Source organism: Perca flavescens, chromosome 3, assembly GCF_004354835.1.
Source record: "Perca flavescens isolate YP-PL-M2 chromosome 3, PFLA_1.0, whole genome shotgun sequence".
Classification (NCBI taxonomy): Eukaryota; Metazoa; Chordata; class Actinopteri; order Perciformes; family Percidae; genus Perca; species Perca flavescens.
Genome location: NC_041333.1, coordinates 12,260,652 through 12,274,344, shown reverse-complemented (window position 1 = coordinate 12,274,344; position 13,693 = coordinate 12,260,652). Strand labels below are relative to the sequence as shown.

At 41.7% G+C, this 13,693-nt stretch overlaps 1 protein-coding gene across 1 annotated transcript in view; it reads right to left on the bottom strand.

Moving 5' to 3' along the window:
- cadm1b (cell adhesion molecule 1b) overlaps positions 1-13,693 on the bottom strand; it is a 168,269-nt gene that overhangs the window by 39,741 nt on the left and 114,835 nt on the right. The window contains exons 4-6 of the mRNA XM_028572906.1: positions 9,554-9,700; positions 3,808-3,960; positions 1,865-2,002 (exon numbers count right to left, since the gene is read on the bottom strand). Coding sequence (XP_028428707.1) covers positions 1,865-2,002; positions 3,808-3,960; positions 9,554-9,700 — 438 coding nt within the window. The remainder of the gene's footprint in view (positions 1-1,864; positions 2,003-3,807; positions 3,961-9,553; positions 9,701-13,693) is intronic.

The following is a 13,693-nucleotide window of genomic DNA, read 5'->3' as shown; positions in this document are numbered from 1 at the left end:
TTTCTCTGCTTTGCCCACCCAGAGAATTTGGCCCACCCATGAAAGAGAGAGACATCATGGCTTTCAAACGAGCAAAGTGGCAGTTGGTCAAGGCCACACCCCCACCCTCCACCTTTCCCCCCCTTCCTCAATAGCTACAGACACAGAAATGGCACATACTAAGGAAAGCTCATTGTGGGACTGGCTCTAGTGGCTGTAATTCTGCACAAAGGCTGAATTTCGGGAAAGAGACTTCGGATACAGTATTAGGGGACCACTAAGGCCTATATAAAAGAGACTTCAGATACAGTATTAGGGGACCACTAAGGCCTATATAAAAGAGACTTCAGATACAGTATTAGGGGACCACTAAGGTCTATATAAAAGAGACTTCGGATACAGTATTAGGGGACCACTAAGGCCTATATAAAAGCATCCAAAAAGCAGCATGTCATGGGACCTTTTAAAAGTCAATTTAATTGGGACATTAGCAGTTGCAGCCGAGCACTGGGCTTCACTACATTTAAATAATATTGCAGCTGTCATTTATGCTAACAAGCATTATGCCACCTTGTGTGTTGAGTCTCTCTCAGGCCAGGGCCCATAGCTGCCAGCGTGATAAATGGTTGCAAAACCAATTCGGACAAATTGAAAGTGTGTTTAAATCAGCCAGCAGATTTCTTTCTTGCCATTATTGCTGTCTTGCCTGCACACGGACGTAAGGAAAAACATGATCACAGAGATTCTTTAAAGCCAGTGCGATGTGTGCCTTAAATCTCAATGCGCGCTCGAGCTAATGAATTGTTTAGCACGTCCGTAATGAGCAGTGATTTGTGTTTCCTGGGGTCCATGACGCCGTGACTCTCTGGCTCTCTTTATGTATCCGCTGCCACTATGGATTAGCCCCGCTCAGCATGTCGGTGGCAATTCGCCGATCCAACCATCCTGTTGTCTCCCCCTTACATAACCACTCGACGACTCATAAACAGAAATTGACTTCGACTCCTGTAGGGAACACTGGAGGCACAGATGGCATTTAGCTTCAGATTCGCTCTTGTCTAAATATTTCATCTCTCAACAAGCCAAATGAATCCTCTCCATTCTAATACATATATAATTTGACACCAAGCCCAGATATATCGACCCTGTGTAAATACAATATGACTAAAATGAATATCCCCCTTTGCTGTACACTAAGTATTTAATGAATAATTGATGACCCTTAATCATAACTGAGAGGTAATAAGGATTTTTCACCACCCCAGATTATAAACCACCGCTCTCTGCTGAAAGCGAAGGTGCTGAAACGAAGCCGAAATGTGCAGATATGAGTTCATTACCATCTTTACCAGGTATCGATGGTTCAAAGTGAGTAGAAAAGATGTAGGGTCGTCTTAAAAAAAACAACATAGAATTCAATCAGCATTCAAGGTGTAACTAAATGTTCACAGAAAATATTCAAGCAATTGTAAATCCAAAAATGAAGGGAAAAAAAAGAATGCCTCTAAGGCAAATGGTTTGTCAAATGTTTTATGAAACCTAACACGAGCTTGGATTGCCGCTCTTGCAGTTGTGAATGCCTGGTTTAGATGATTTCATACTGTAGCTGAGCAAGCAGCCCAAACACATGGACTGGGGGGATTTTACACATGGGTGGAAAAAAAAAGAGTGAGAGGGGAAAAAAAGCAGTATATGCCAGCATGATCATTATCTGTGGCACTTCCTATATATGCCAGTAACATAATCAGTACAACACACATTAATGATTTAGAGGAGAGCTACATTTTGATCACGGTGGAATCGCCTTGAGAGACCGAGATATGTAGGGAAGTGAACAGGTCTGGAGCATGTGAAGCAAACTCGGGGAGGCTGTTATTCTACTGACCTGTCAGTTCTTCCTCCCCTTTCATCCATCTGATGGAGGCAGCTGGCTTGCTGCCCATGGCTGTGCAGGTGAGCTCCGTCTCGTTCCCCTCGCTGACCACATCCTCGCGGCTCTCGATGATTGGGTTGCCTGGCGGGACTGACCCACGGCAACGGTTAGAAACACACCAGCATACCAACATTTATACACACGGAAATGTGGGAACGCTTAGTAATGAGGGTGCAAACATGTTTTAAGTTAATGGGTGAATTCCTGTTCCTCACCATTGAGACGCGATCAAATACCTGTTCATGCTCAACTTTTAGTGAATGTACAATTCATATGAAAAATCGGTATCACAACATTACTTCACGTGAAAGGAAACATCCAGGTCAAGCATACCGCATTGTGATCTAATGGGTCAGTTTGTGAAATGATGGTAAAGTTACGATGAACATCTTATTTAATCATTTCTGTTAGCTTTTAACGTCTGTTAATTTTCTCCTGACTTGTCGACTGGCACCTACTGAAGGTTGTCAAAGCTAGAGTGGTTGGGGGGGGTGCAGTTCTTTGCATCGGACTACTACTATGATGAAAAATAACTTATGTTTCAATGAGTACTGTTCTGCTTTCAGAGAGACTGAACAGTGTAAAAAAGTGACAAAGTGTGCATTTAATTTACTAACTTAGCATTTAGTTGGATTGAAGATTTCAGTTACTCTGCAAGCTGGTAGAACAGGTACCATGTTCACCATCTTAGTTTAGCATGTTAGCATCATGCACAAAGTACAGCTGAGGTTGATGGGAATGTTATCAGTTTTGCAGGTATTAGTTCATGCAGTAAAGTATTTGACAGAAAATGTTGACCTGATGGCACTAGATGAAGTCAGGGGACCACCAAAGTGATTACAATTTATCCTGAGGGGGGACATGAACATCTGCACCAAATTTCATGGCAATCGATGCAGTAGTCATCCAAGACATTTCACTCAAAAAAACATAAATGTCAACCAGATGGTGGTGCCAGAGGAAAAGTCAGATGATCAGCAAAGTCTCTAGGATTTATCATCTGAGGACCGTGAACGTATGTGCAAGGTAATGGTAATCCATCAAACAGTTGTTGAAAATATTTCCGTTCTGATCAAAGTGGTGGAAACGACAGACCTCTAATCACATGAAGTTATAGTCTCTTTCTTATCAGCTAAAGGAATTCATGAAACATTCATTAATTCATCACGAGTCATGCATCAGCTATGCATTACTTAAGCATATGTTTTGCACCCTTATTATAAAGTGTTACCCGACATTCTACGCCAAAGCTATGGAAAGTACTGTATATGTGATTACATCCTATGGTTGCATGGGTGAAAAATGTACACAAGATGGAATAAGGCACAGTTGTCCCTGGCATTAGTCATCGCAACAAACTTGCTGAACTCGTTACTTGAAAGCAAAAAGTCAGCGGGGTGTTCATTTCAAGGACTCTTCGATGCAACCCTTGGTTCAGAAAATACTGCAGCTAGGCCTCAATTGTACAACTAGCGTAATTACTTTTAAAGTGCTTTTAATTCCATTCAATCCCCCAGGATGTCTGCATGTATAATAAAGCTTAACTAGAGTAATTTCACTCCAAAGCATCAAAGTGTGGCACAGCTGACTCTCAATAGGGAATCATTTGGAGCATCCAAGTCAACATTCACCGGGATTCACAGAGTCAACACAGCTGCCAGAACCACCATGGCCTGAGCCATCAGTTTCAGCATCTGCTCCTTTTCGTTATGCTGTCGAGCACTGCGAGAGCCTAATTGGCTGACATTTTGTTTCAGTTACTAAAGATAACAGGATCAGAGATTACTATTATTTCCTATTCACTATCTATAACGGAGCGAAATACAATACAAATATATGTGAGAAGGGGTGTGATGAGCGAGTGGGGAAGTTCACACATGCACCGTCGCACCTACCCAGGACAGTGATGTCTGCGTAGGCTTCCTGAGGAGGATCTGTGTAGAGCTGGCACACATAGCATCCCTCATCGGAGAGTGACACGTTGGACAGAGACACCCGCAGTTCGTTGTCAGAGAAATTCACCAGCTGGAACCGGCTGTCCTTCAGAGCTTTGGGGATACATGTGAGACAGAGACGGTGAGGATCCAGAGTGCAGGGACACAAACGTGAGACATGGGGTGAGAAAGGAAGAGGGGAGGGGGGGGGGGGGGGGGGGTGAGAATGAGAAATGGGATGGAGGAAGACAAAGGAAACCCGAGGAGAAAATGAAACAGATTAGGAGAGGTGGAGTAGGGTGGTAGAAAGTAATGCCCCTTTTGTGGTCTTTCTCCCTTAATTGAGTAAAAGAAAAGCGAGTTTCAAAATGATTCATACAAGTTGATTTATAAAGTAGCTTTACACTCCACGGAGCACTCGCAAAGACAGGAAAGTGTGCAGAGTGCTCATGAGGGCTCCTAACAAGCTAGGAACTCTTAAAATGGGCTGCTGCTGGTCATGGATGGATGCATCAAACTCATATTTTAAAAAAAAGAAAAGAAAAGGGAGAGGCATTCAAACATACATAATGAATTAAATCACAGAGCGGAGGTGGAGAGGGTCGGATGCCTGAAACTCTTAAATCAAAAGTAGCCGGGAATCCGTATACCAACGCCGCTACAGATTGGCTGAATTTTCTTTTTATGTCGTCAAACTAGGTTAGCCGTCTCTCAGAGTTTTTACTCCGCTTCTCATTTGGGGTCAGCTCTCATCCCTAAGCACTCTTTTGCATAAACAGCTTTGGTTGATTTGATTGGGAGACCTTTTGATGTTCTGACCTGCCTTCTTTATCAAGTCCTCTCTGCATCTATCTGAGCTAACCAGCTCTATTCAGGCCCTGTTTAAAGCATGGGGAGTTTGTTATTCCCTTCAGGCTTTGCACTTAGCATCGGGATCATTACCCAAGGTCTCGGGGCAGTGTCAACATGAAACCTCATCGCCCAATATAATTTGAGAGCTCTTTGGAAGTCTCTCCTCAAAGGGAAACAATGACACTGATGCACTTTTGAGAGCCAAAGGACCTGCTGAGGAGGGAAACCCTTCACTTCTGAGACTCTCAGTGTAGTTTAAATACAAGGAAGTTTCATAACTAGCTGACTGCTTACATAAGAGCATAGAAGAGGCACAGCATCTAGTATTCATTAGGCACTAGTACAGTATTGTTTAGGCATATTTTCATTAAAATATATCTACATATTAGGGTGCCAACTAATGATTATTTTTTATAAGAGATGAATCTGCTGATTCCTGATTAATCATTCGGGCAATAAAATATCAGACAACACAACTTCCCAACGCCAATGCTGACATATTTGACTCGCTCGTATTGTCTGACCGACAATCCAAAACCCAAAGATATTCACTTTGCGTTCATAGACTAACAAAACCAGACAAATATTCACGTCGAGAAGCTGAAGTCTGTGAATCTTTGGTAGTTTTGATAAACGATTAATGGATTATTACAGTTGTTCTTCATTAAGTTTCTCGAAGTCAAGTAATCAATCTATCAACTAATTCTTTCAGTTTGTACTGTGCCATTATTGACGCTCTGAAGAGCCCATGCAAGAAATGTGTTTAGCCATATATTGTAATAACAATTATATATTTTAAGCATCTGTAATCATTATTTTTACATTAGCAATTAGTCACATGCACTTGAAAGGTGTCATTCATGGCGGGAAAATCTCAGATAATTACCACCCGCCCTGGAGCGTTATACTTTCAGCTAATCGCTTTTGTTTTTTTTGGCCTGAAGCTTTCCTGTTTTGGTTCACTCTCACAGCTCTCATAGCATAAGTTAGCACCTACTGTTGAACGTAGTTAAGATTTAGTCAGATATTTCCCTCAGGAGTTGGTGGAGACCAAAGTCAGAGCAAACAGAGAGTGAAATATTGGACCTACATTTGCCAGCTATAGCCAGAAAGAAAGAAAGTGTTTTTTATGTCAGTGTTGTGTGCACACCTTTTTTCTGCTGCCCCAAATTGGTCAAATGGTATACAGTACTGGACATATAGTTTAATTCAATCAAGTAATTTAACAGTTTAAACATGTCATTATGGGAATCCATTGTAACCAACAACACTGACATGAATTCAGGCTACACAGCTGTTCGTCATGGAGTAGCTTTTTACTTTATTCATGAAGGAACTTTTTCCAATCAACTAAAGGCCCTGGAAACCTTATTTCTCAAACCACTTCTCACTATTATTGATTGGGTGCTACATGAACACATCATTTCACATGACACTTGATGATGGTTTGAAGTGGGAAGGGCCAGAAAAAGCACCAATCGCAGTGTTTTTAGGAACATTTGAATCAAAGGTGATGACTGTTGTGGGGTTGTTTGCTTATATTTTAGCTCCACTGTCAAGTTTTATTTATTTTTTTACTTTGATGCGGCTTATTTAGTTATGACTATAAAGGTTTTAGAGAAATACTGGACATTTGAAAGATGGTTTTCAGGAGCTTTTTTTTGAACCCACAGTATCTGATGCAAAAAGGAAAGTGTTTTGGCAAAGTATCTATAGCAACATTTTAAACATTAAAGCTTTAAAACACAAAGTCAGGGAACTCCTGAGAAAAGATGCAGTGAATAAATAATGGTGTGATCTTGCATCACCATCCATAGAGGTCCACCTTTGCTGATAAAAGCTTATTTTTCCCATTTCAGATGACAACTCTGCCAAATTGCATGTCAGTTCGCATATATCTAGCGGCATAAATACCTCATCCCAACAACACTCGCTCAGCCGCTATACCTATGACATAATTCATCTTTATTTGCTGCAATCTAAATTTGTTTATTTGGCCTTCACTGGTACTCTAAAGCTGTTATCATTTTTTGCATGGTATTTGTGCATCTGCTTCTGTGGCTGCTGCCTGCTTGTAGCTGCTGTTCTTGTAGCTCCTGGTGGGTCTCTATGTCGCTGCTGTTTACTTACCTGTAGACAAAGATCTGCCACTGTGTCGAGCGGCCCTGTTGACAGGTAACAATGCCACTGGCTGAGGGGGGTCCCCGCAGAACCGGCAGTCTTTTAGGAACAGAGTCTACAATAGTGCTGCCATGGGGTAGATCCACTTACGGGGAAAACTTAACATACAGCAGCGGCCAAATTACACTCTAGCTGCCTGTCAGCAATCTGACATATATTCTGATCTAATTGCAGATTGTGTTTTGTAATTGTTAATGGAACTGCATTTGCCAAGGCAGAGAAAATTACATGTTTACAGGCCCACTTGGAGCAGCTTAGCGAAGAATGAAAGAGGAAAGGGTTGTCCTTAACCTTGTGGAAAGATTTCCTTAACAGTACAGAGCCAATATTGATTGTTAGGATACAAGCTAATTGTTCATCATTGCTTTTTCTCAACTGACATGATCCCGGTCTCTATCTACTCCAGGGCGTCAAAATAAACATTTCTAAGATGTAGAGCATAACATGACCTATGCTTTATATGAATCCCTTCTTCTCTGCCATATTCTCAGATAGCTTTGTACAAATATGACGAAGATGTGTATTCAAACTCCCCTGATGCTCTTCGCAAGAGAGAAAATGGAACACGCGTCTCGCTACCTAGACTTGTGAATAACAGCTGGGATGCAATATAGACTGAAATGAAGGGTTTCTCGTTCACCTTGAATCTTGGCTCAGATCCCAGATACAAACAAGTAAAAAAAGCAGAGACAAAAACTCAGCAGAAGTAGCAGTAGCCCATATGCTCATGCATAATCATAATGTTCAATATCCTAATCTAAGAGATTATCGTAAAATCGAATAGTGACAAGGACACAGAACTATTCCCATTATGGTGGCGCTGTGTATTATCATATAAATCTTGCCGCATTCTTAGCTTAATGACTTGTGTAAAAGAGCCCAAAATTCAAGGACAGATGGAATCACGTTTAACCTAAAAGCTAGAGCTGATCTTGTAGTGATATCTGATACCTTCACTGTGAATGAATGTCAAAAGCTGAGAGACTCCTTTTAGTAGAGGATGCCCTTAAAATGTGAAACTGACACAAAAATACACATCCCTGCGGGAGAAAAAACTGTTGTAGCGGCTTTTAGTGTGCAACACAATCTCACAAATATAGTGCAATTAGCACAAAGACTCAAATGCAGACTAGATGTGGACACAAGGATGTGAGGAATAGGCTCTTCAACCACGAATTGGATTTTGAAGAGCAAACACAGTCAGGCCATTGTTCCATATTTCCATGTGGAACCTTGCAAGTAAAAGAGCTTTGGATTTGATCTTGAAGCTGATGTACTTGAACAAATTGGGCTGGGATTGCCTTCACACGGCTCTCACCAGAGTTTGACAGTCTTTCGCCTCCGACGTGACAAGCAAACATGGAGGTGGCCGAGCCCTACTTGCGACAAATTTAGCAACTTATTCAGACCGTCGGGGGGAAAAGGCGAGAAATCAAATCAAATCACATGTTGTAACTCATTTCCATGTATATGCTGCTCAAAACAGTCACAGGCACGGCTCTTCTGCCAACAGCACGGGGTCGCTACCTGTCGTCCTCAGTGTCAGCTGACACGACCACTGTGATGCGCGATAACGTCACCGATATGCAAATGGCCGTGTGAGTCCTGGTTACTTTTGGAGCTAATGCTAGCTACTTTCATTGGAAAGGAGTTGGCAACACAGGACTAGCTATACCAAAACAAAAAACAGAGAAGCTCTGTTGTACTGCTGTGTTAATGTTCTGAATGTCGAGTACAGGGGGAAAAAATCAAATAATTTGGTTTTGGGAAAATGCTTTTGGTCATGCTTTAGTAGTAAGTAAAGCTTAAATGACTTCTGCTAAAAATTCAAACTTAATGGAAAATTCCCATTGTTAATTAATAAGACATGCATAAAATGGCTGAACCATTTTATTTTTTTCGAAATTCTATCTATTGTTTGAACATGAAAATAAATATTCAGTTTTGATTCGGCGTAGAGCTGGGCAATATATCGATATTATATCGATATTGTGATATGAGACTAGATATCGTCTTAGATTTTGGATATCGTAATATTGTAATATGGCATTAGTGTTTTCTTTTCCTGGTTTTAAAGGCTGCATTACAGTAGTGATGTCATTTTCTGAACTTACCAGACTGTTGTAACTGTTCTATTATTTGCCTTTACCCACTTAGTCATTATATCAACATTACTGATGATTATTTACCAAAATTCTCTTTGTGTAGTCAACACTACAATACCGTTGTGGTATCGATATTGAGGTATTTGGTCAAAAAATATTGTGATATTTGATTTTCTCCATCTCGCCCCAGCCCTAATTCAGCGTATAAGCATAACAGGCCGCTCTTATGTTAAGTAAGTAGCTAATTAATTTAATTATTTTCTTTTTATGCATACCTACAGTAAGTAGATCAAATGGACTCTAACAGTTTGGGTAATAACTCAAACTTTCACGATCATTTTAAAATCTCATTCATTCACATTCCATATCTTTGTGTCCCTGTATCTTAAATGAAACTGGATGTTATGGAACTGAAAGGTACACTATCCACATTGTTGCTTGGTGCTGTGGCCGGGAGTGTCAATGTGGAAGTGTTCTTGGTGTTTCTTTGTAAGTAACCCCCTATGTGTTTGCATATTTCACGCTTACGTCACCATATTTAACATTGTGTCTGAGGCACCAGCACTTACGTCTAACATCTTTGAAGTAGATGGTCTGTCTGTTGGGATTGAGCAGCTGGATGACGGAGTCGTCGTTGTTCTTCACTCTGCAGCTGATGGTGGCCGTTTCCCCCTCGATCACCGACACATTGTCGGTCGCCAGGTTCTGACCTTCGACTTCACAGCAGACAAAAATAGAGATGGGAAATCTGTAATTTTCAAATGGGTGGCAAGCATTCCTGTCTGAATATTTAACAGCCTATCAAATATTTATATTTCTTAAAACAGGGGACTGTAGAGATACGTGAAAAGGCAGCGTCGATTGTTTGGTTGCAGCCACGTCTAATCCTTTTAAATATAAGAGCCATGTGCAATGTTTGTCACTATTGATCTCCCCCAGCTCAGAGTGGGCCCTATGAGTCAGTGCCAGATGGGCTGTAAGCTCGGCTGCCCACGAAGATAGGGAGAGAGGAGAGGGTAGGAAGAAAAAGAGACAAAGAAAGAGTGTAAGAAAGTGGCAAGTAGTAAATATGGGCCGGCTGGAGGACGAGAGGGGGAGTTGAGCGAGAGAGTTGAAGAGAGAGATGAGCCGGGCTCGATGCAGTTTATGGTTGAGCTTTATCAGAGCCCTCCATCTGAGGTTCCATGTGACCAATGTGCGCTCTGTGTGATCAGATGTTCTGTATCTCTAGGAATAAAAGTCCTGTAAGCATCTGAGTCACTCTCTGTACACTGGCATTGTTGCAACAGACAGGCCCTGGACCTTGTTCATCGTAACTTACACCTCACAGCAAACCCCCACCACAGAAAAAGCCTGGCTTTGCCCCATACACTCCCCCCTCCCACCCCACCCCACCCTGTCTTCCAAGGGAAATAGGAATCAAAAGTCACCTTGTGCTATATTTATCTGGCAGGGGCCTAAAAAAAAAGTGTAAGAATGGTGAATACGTTTTAATGCTACGTTTTAATGCCTCGGATTCACACCAGGAATAAGGAACAACACTCCCAGCCACAGCCCCAAGGAAACATGAAAAAGCACATTTGCATTCTCGAGTTGTCAGACGCCTCTATTGCATTCTGACATTTACAAAGTGGAGGAGAAAAAAACACCTGCATTTTCAGATAGCGATAATGGGAATAGACAGCCAAACTAACATGATTCAAAATGAACTCTGTGAATGCGGCAAGCAATAAGAAATTAACCTCCTATGGAGAAAAAGCTCCTCGGACCTGTCTGATGCAATGAGCTACCCATTTCATTCCGCTCTGCTGCCAGGGATCAAGGTAATGGGTAAAAACAGACACTGATTATGTCCCAAAAGTACACACTGCAGCCCATTAAAGGTTTTTAATGCAGTTTATATTTACGACTTGTTAGTGGGCATTGACATTATCTAATATTAAATTGTGGAGAAAAAAAAAAGCCACAGACATCAACCAAATTAAATAGCACGGCAGAAGGTGATAGTTTATGATTCTGGTTCGGTGTTTACTGTAGACAAGGGAATATATTCTAACAGCCACTAGGGGCAGAAAGGCCATGAAGTGAATGAGTCTTTGGAAGAGGGAGAATCTCAACCCCCCCCCCTTTTTTTACGTTGGCAATGTTGTTACGGACCAGCGGACGGAGGGGTGGGCCGGTGGTGTCTATTGTCTCCGAAATAAACGTCAAACATTTGGATAGTATAACTTACACATTAGGCCCTTTTATCTTACACTGCCTCCTCTGTAGAGACTCTCAAATTATCGCTCAGACATGTTTTATTCATGTTAACATGTTGGTTGCAACTTGCAACAATAAGAAGAACACCGCACAAACAGATGGAGTAGGTAAATGATGGGTGATTATGGACTTATGACAACCCTATTGCCCGACAAGAACGCTGATACGGGATGATTCTGCAAAACCCCAGTGCCAACAGTTACTTGGCTGGGGCTACAGCGTGTTTGAGGTTAAGGAAAGATTGTAGTTATGGTAAATTAACTTTGAAACAATAATAGTTCAACACTTCTTGGAGAGAGTTAGATTAGAAGATCAATAGCACTTTCATATCTGTTTGTTCAGTGTCAGGGTACAGCCAGCAGCCTGTTGGTTTAGCTGGTTGGCTAAGCTAACTGCTGCTGGCTTGCTATAAAAAGGCAAAGCAGACTTGTTTTCAGACTTTCTCGCCCAGGCTGTTCCCTTTTTTACACTTTTGTTTTTTGTATAAATTTAACAAATCAGATATAACGTGTTAAATGACCTTTTTAGAACTTCTCGTGGGCAGATTTTGTTACTTTTTTGGACCGAGCCAGGCTAGCTGTTTCCCCCTCCTACACTAAGCTAACCAGCTGTTGGCTCCACTGTAGCGGAGTGATACTGATCTTCATATCTAACTCTCAGCAAGAACAAGAATAAGCCCATTTCCCAAAATGTCAAACTATTCCTTTAAGGTATGGTAAAGGTTAGGCAACTAAAACATTTAAGGTTAGGGGAAAGACTGTGTTTACGCTTCCTAAAACAGAACATTATTTACCTCCACTACTCTGACTTTTACACCCTTCCTTTAAGCTTTGCTACATATGGGGCCCAATATTTCCTGTTTTGGCATGGGACGTAAATCTTGGGTTGCAGAATCGTCCAATGTGGAGTAATTCTCGTTTGGTTCTGACGATCTACTTTAGTTGAAAATCGGCATCCTGTTCTTGTGGGCTTTACAGGGAGCAATAGACTTAAGCATAGACAAACTGTGCTATGGTATTAATGCACAAATAGTCAATAACAGGCTTTATTTATAGGCTTTAAAGTTATATCATATTTATTCAGCTATTTCTCCCAAATTGTATCATTTCCTCATGGTCAGGTAGCAGCGTGGCCTCATATTTGATCATAAAACACTGAATTAGTGAATGAATTAAGGAATGAGAAGTTACTTCCTTGCCACATGAAGAAAAAAAAAACCCTGAATAAATAAAGAGGGATAATCATGGGCATCAAATCAAAATAATCTTCATGTGGAGAGCTAAAGTGTGTAAATGTGTATTGACATCAAGTGTGCTGGAGCTCCTCTGCATGTGTACTAAGTGCTGCAGAAGATGAGGCGAAAGCAATGTCAAGTGTTTTGATGTCTATTTTATTTCATCGCCGTAAAACGATTATTTTTGGCAGTCAAAACGGCAACATAGAGCGGCCTCAAAGCAAGGTTATTCTGCTCCCAATCTGTTGGACTGAGAGAAAGGGAATGCGATGGATAAATTCTCCATGAGGTTTAGCAGCCCCCAAGCAAGGTTGGTCCCCCTCCAATATCCTAGCCAAGGCTCATCTCCAATTCAAAACACACATAAATAACGTCGCTGTGATTAGCAATCCCATCAAAGTGAAAACAGGCCACTTTGTGGAACATGGAGGGTTTTTGCAATCGGAGTAAACATTTTCAATTGCCTCGGCATCCTGGTCATGATTGGGTGCGAATGAGGAGAGGCAGTCATTAATTCTGGGTGGTGGGTGGGGATGGAGGGGAAGTGGGCAGAGGCATGGCACAGATGACTGGCTGATAAATTCACACTCATTCCAGCAGCTGTCTGGAAGAGTAAAGTGCCTGTATCTCTACACATGGCTGCCCTCCTGTTCCTGCATCACCACATACTGAATGAAACAGTCAGAGGGAAATACAGACCTTCAAAAGTCTGTGCTCTCTCTCTGAGGGGATGTACAATCTGGCATCAAGTATCTGGCATGGAGGCTTCCCCCACCCCAAAAAAAAAAAAAAAAAAAAAAAAGTTGACAAAATCAGGAAATATTAGCAGACCAGCTCCTCTAGCAAGACATTTGGAGACAGGCATCTTTTGAATCAAGCTGGTTCACTCTTTGAGCTTTTCTCTCTTGTTTTCACATCAAAAGACATGAAAGGGGGAAAGCAGCAAAAGGCAGGACAGCCAGCCCCCAATTTCTCTCCCTCGAGTCACCGCTGTCTGCAGCAGTTGTGTCCTTTTTCAAGGAACAAGCAGGACTCTAGCCAGTCATTAACAATAAAAGTTCTCTGATGCTGCCTTTTCACTGCTGCGCAGCTTTATCCAGCTCAGTCATTAAACCCTGATCCTCGTGATGAAATGCTGTTTTAAGGATGTTCACAAGGGTCTCGGGGTATACTAGCGCCCTGCCCTTTCTCCTAGACCCTTTGCATGGGGAGG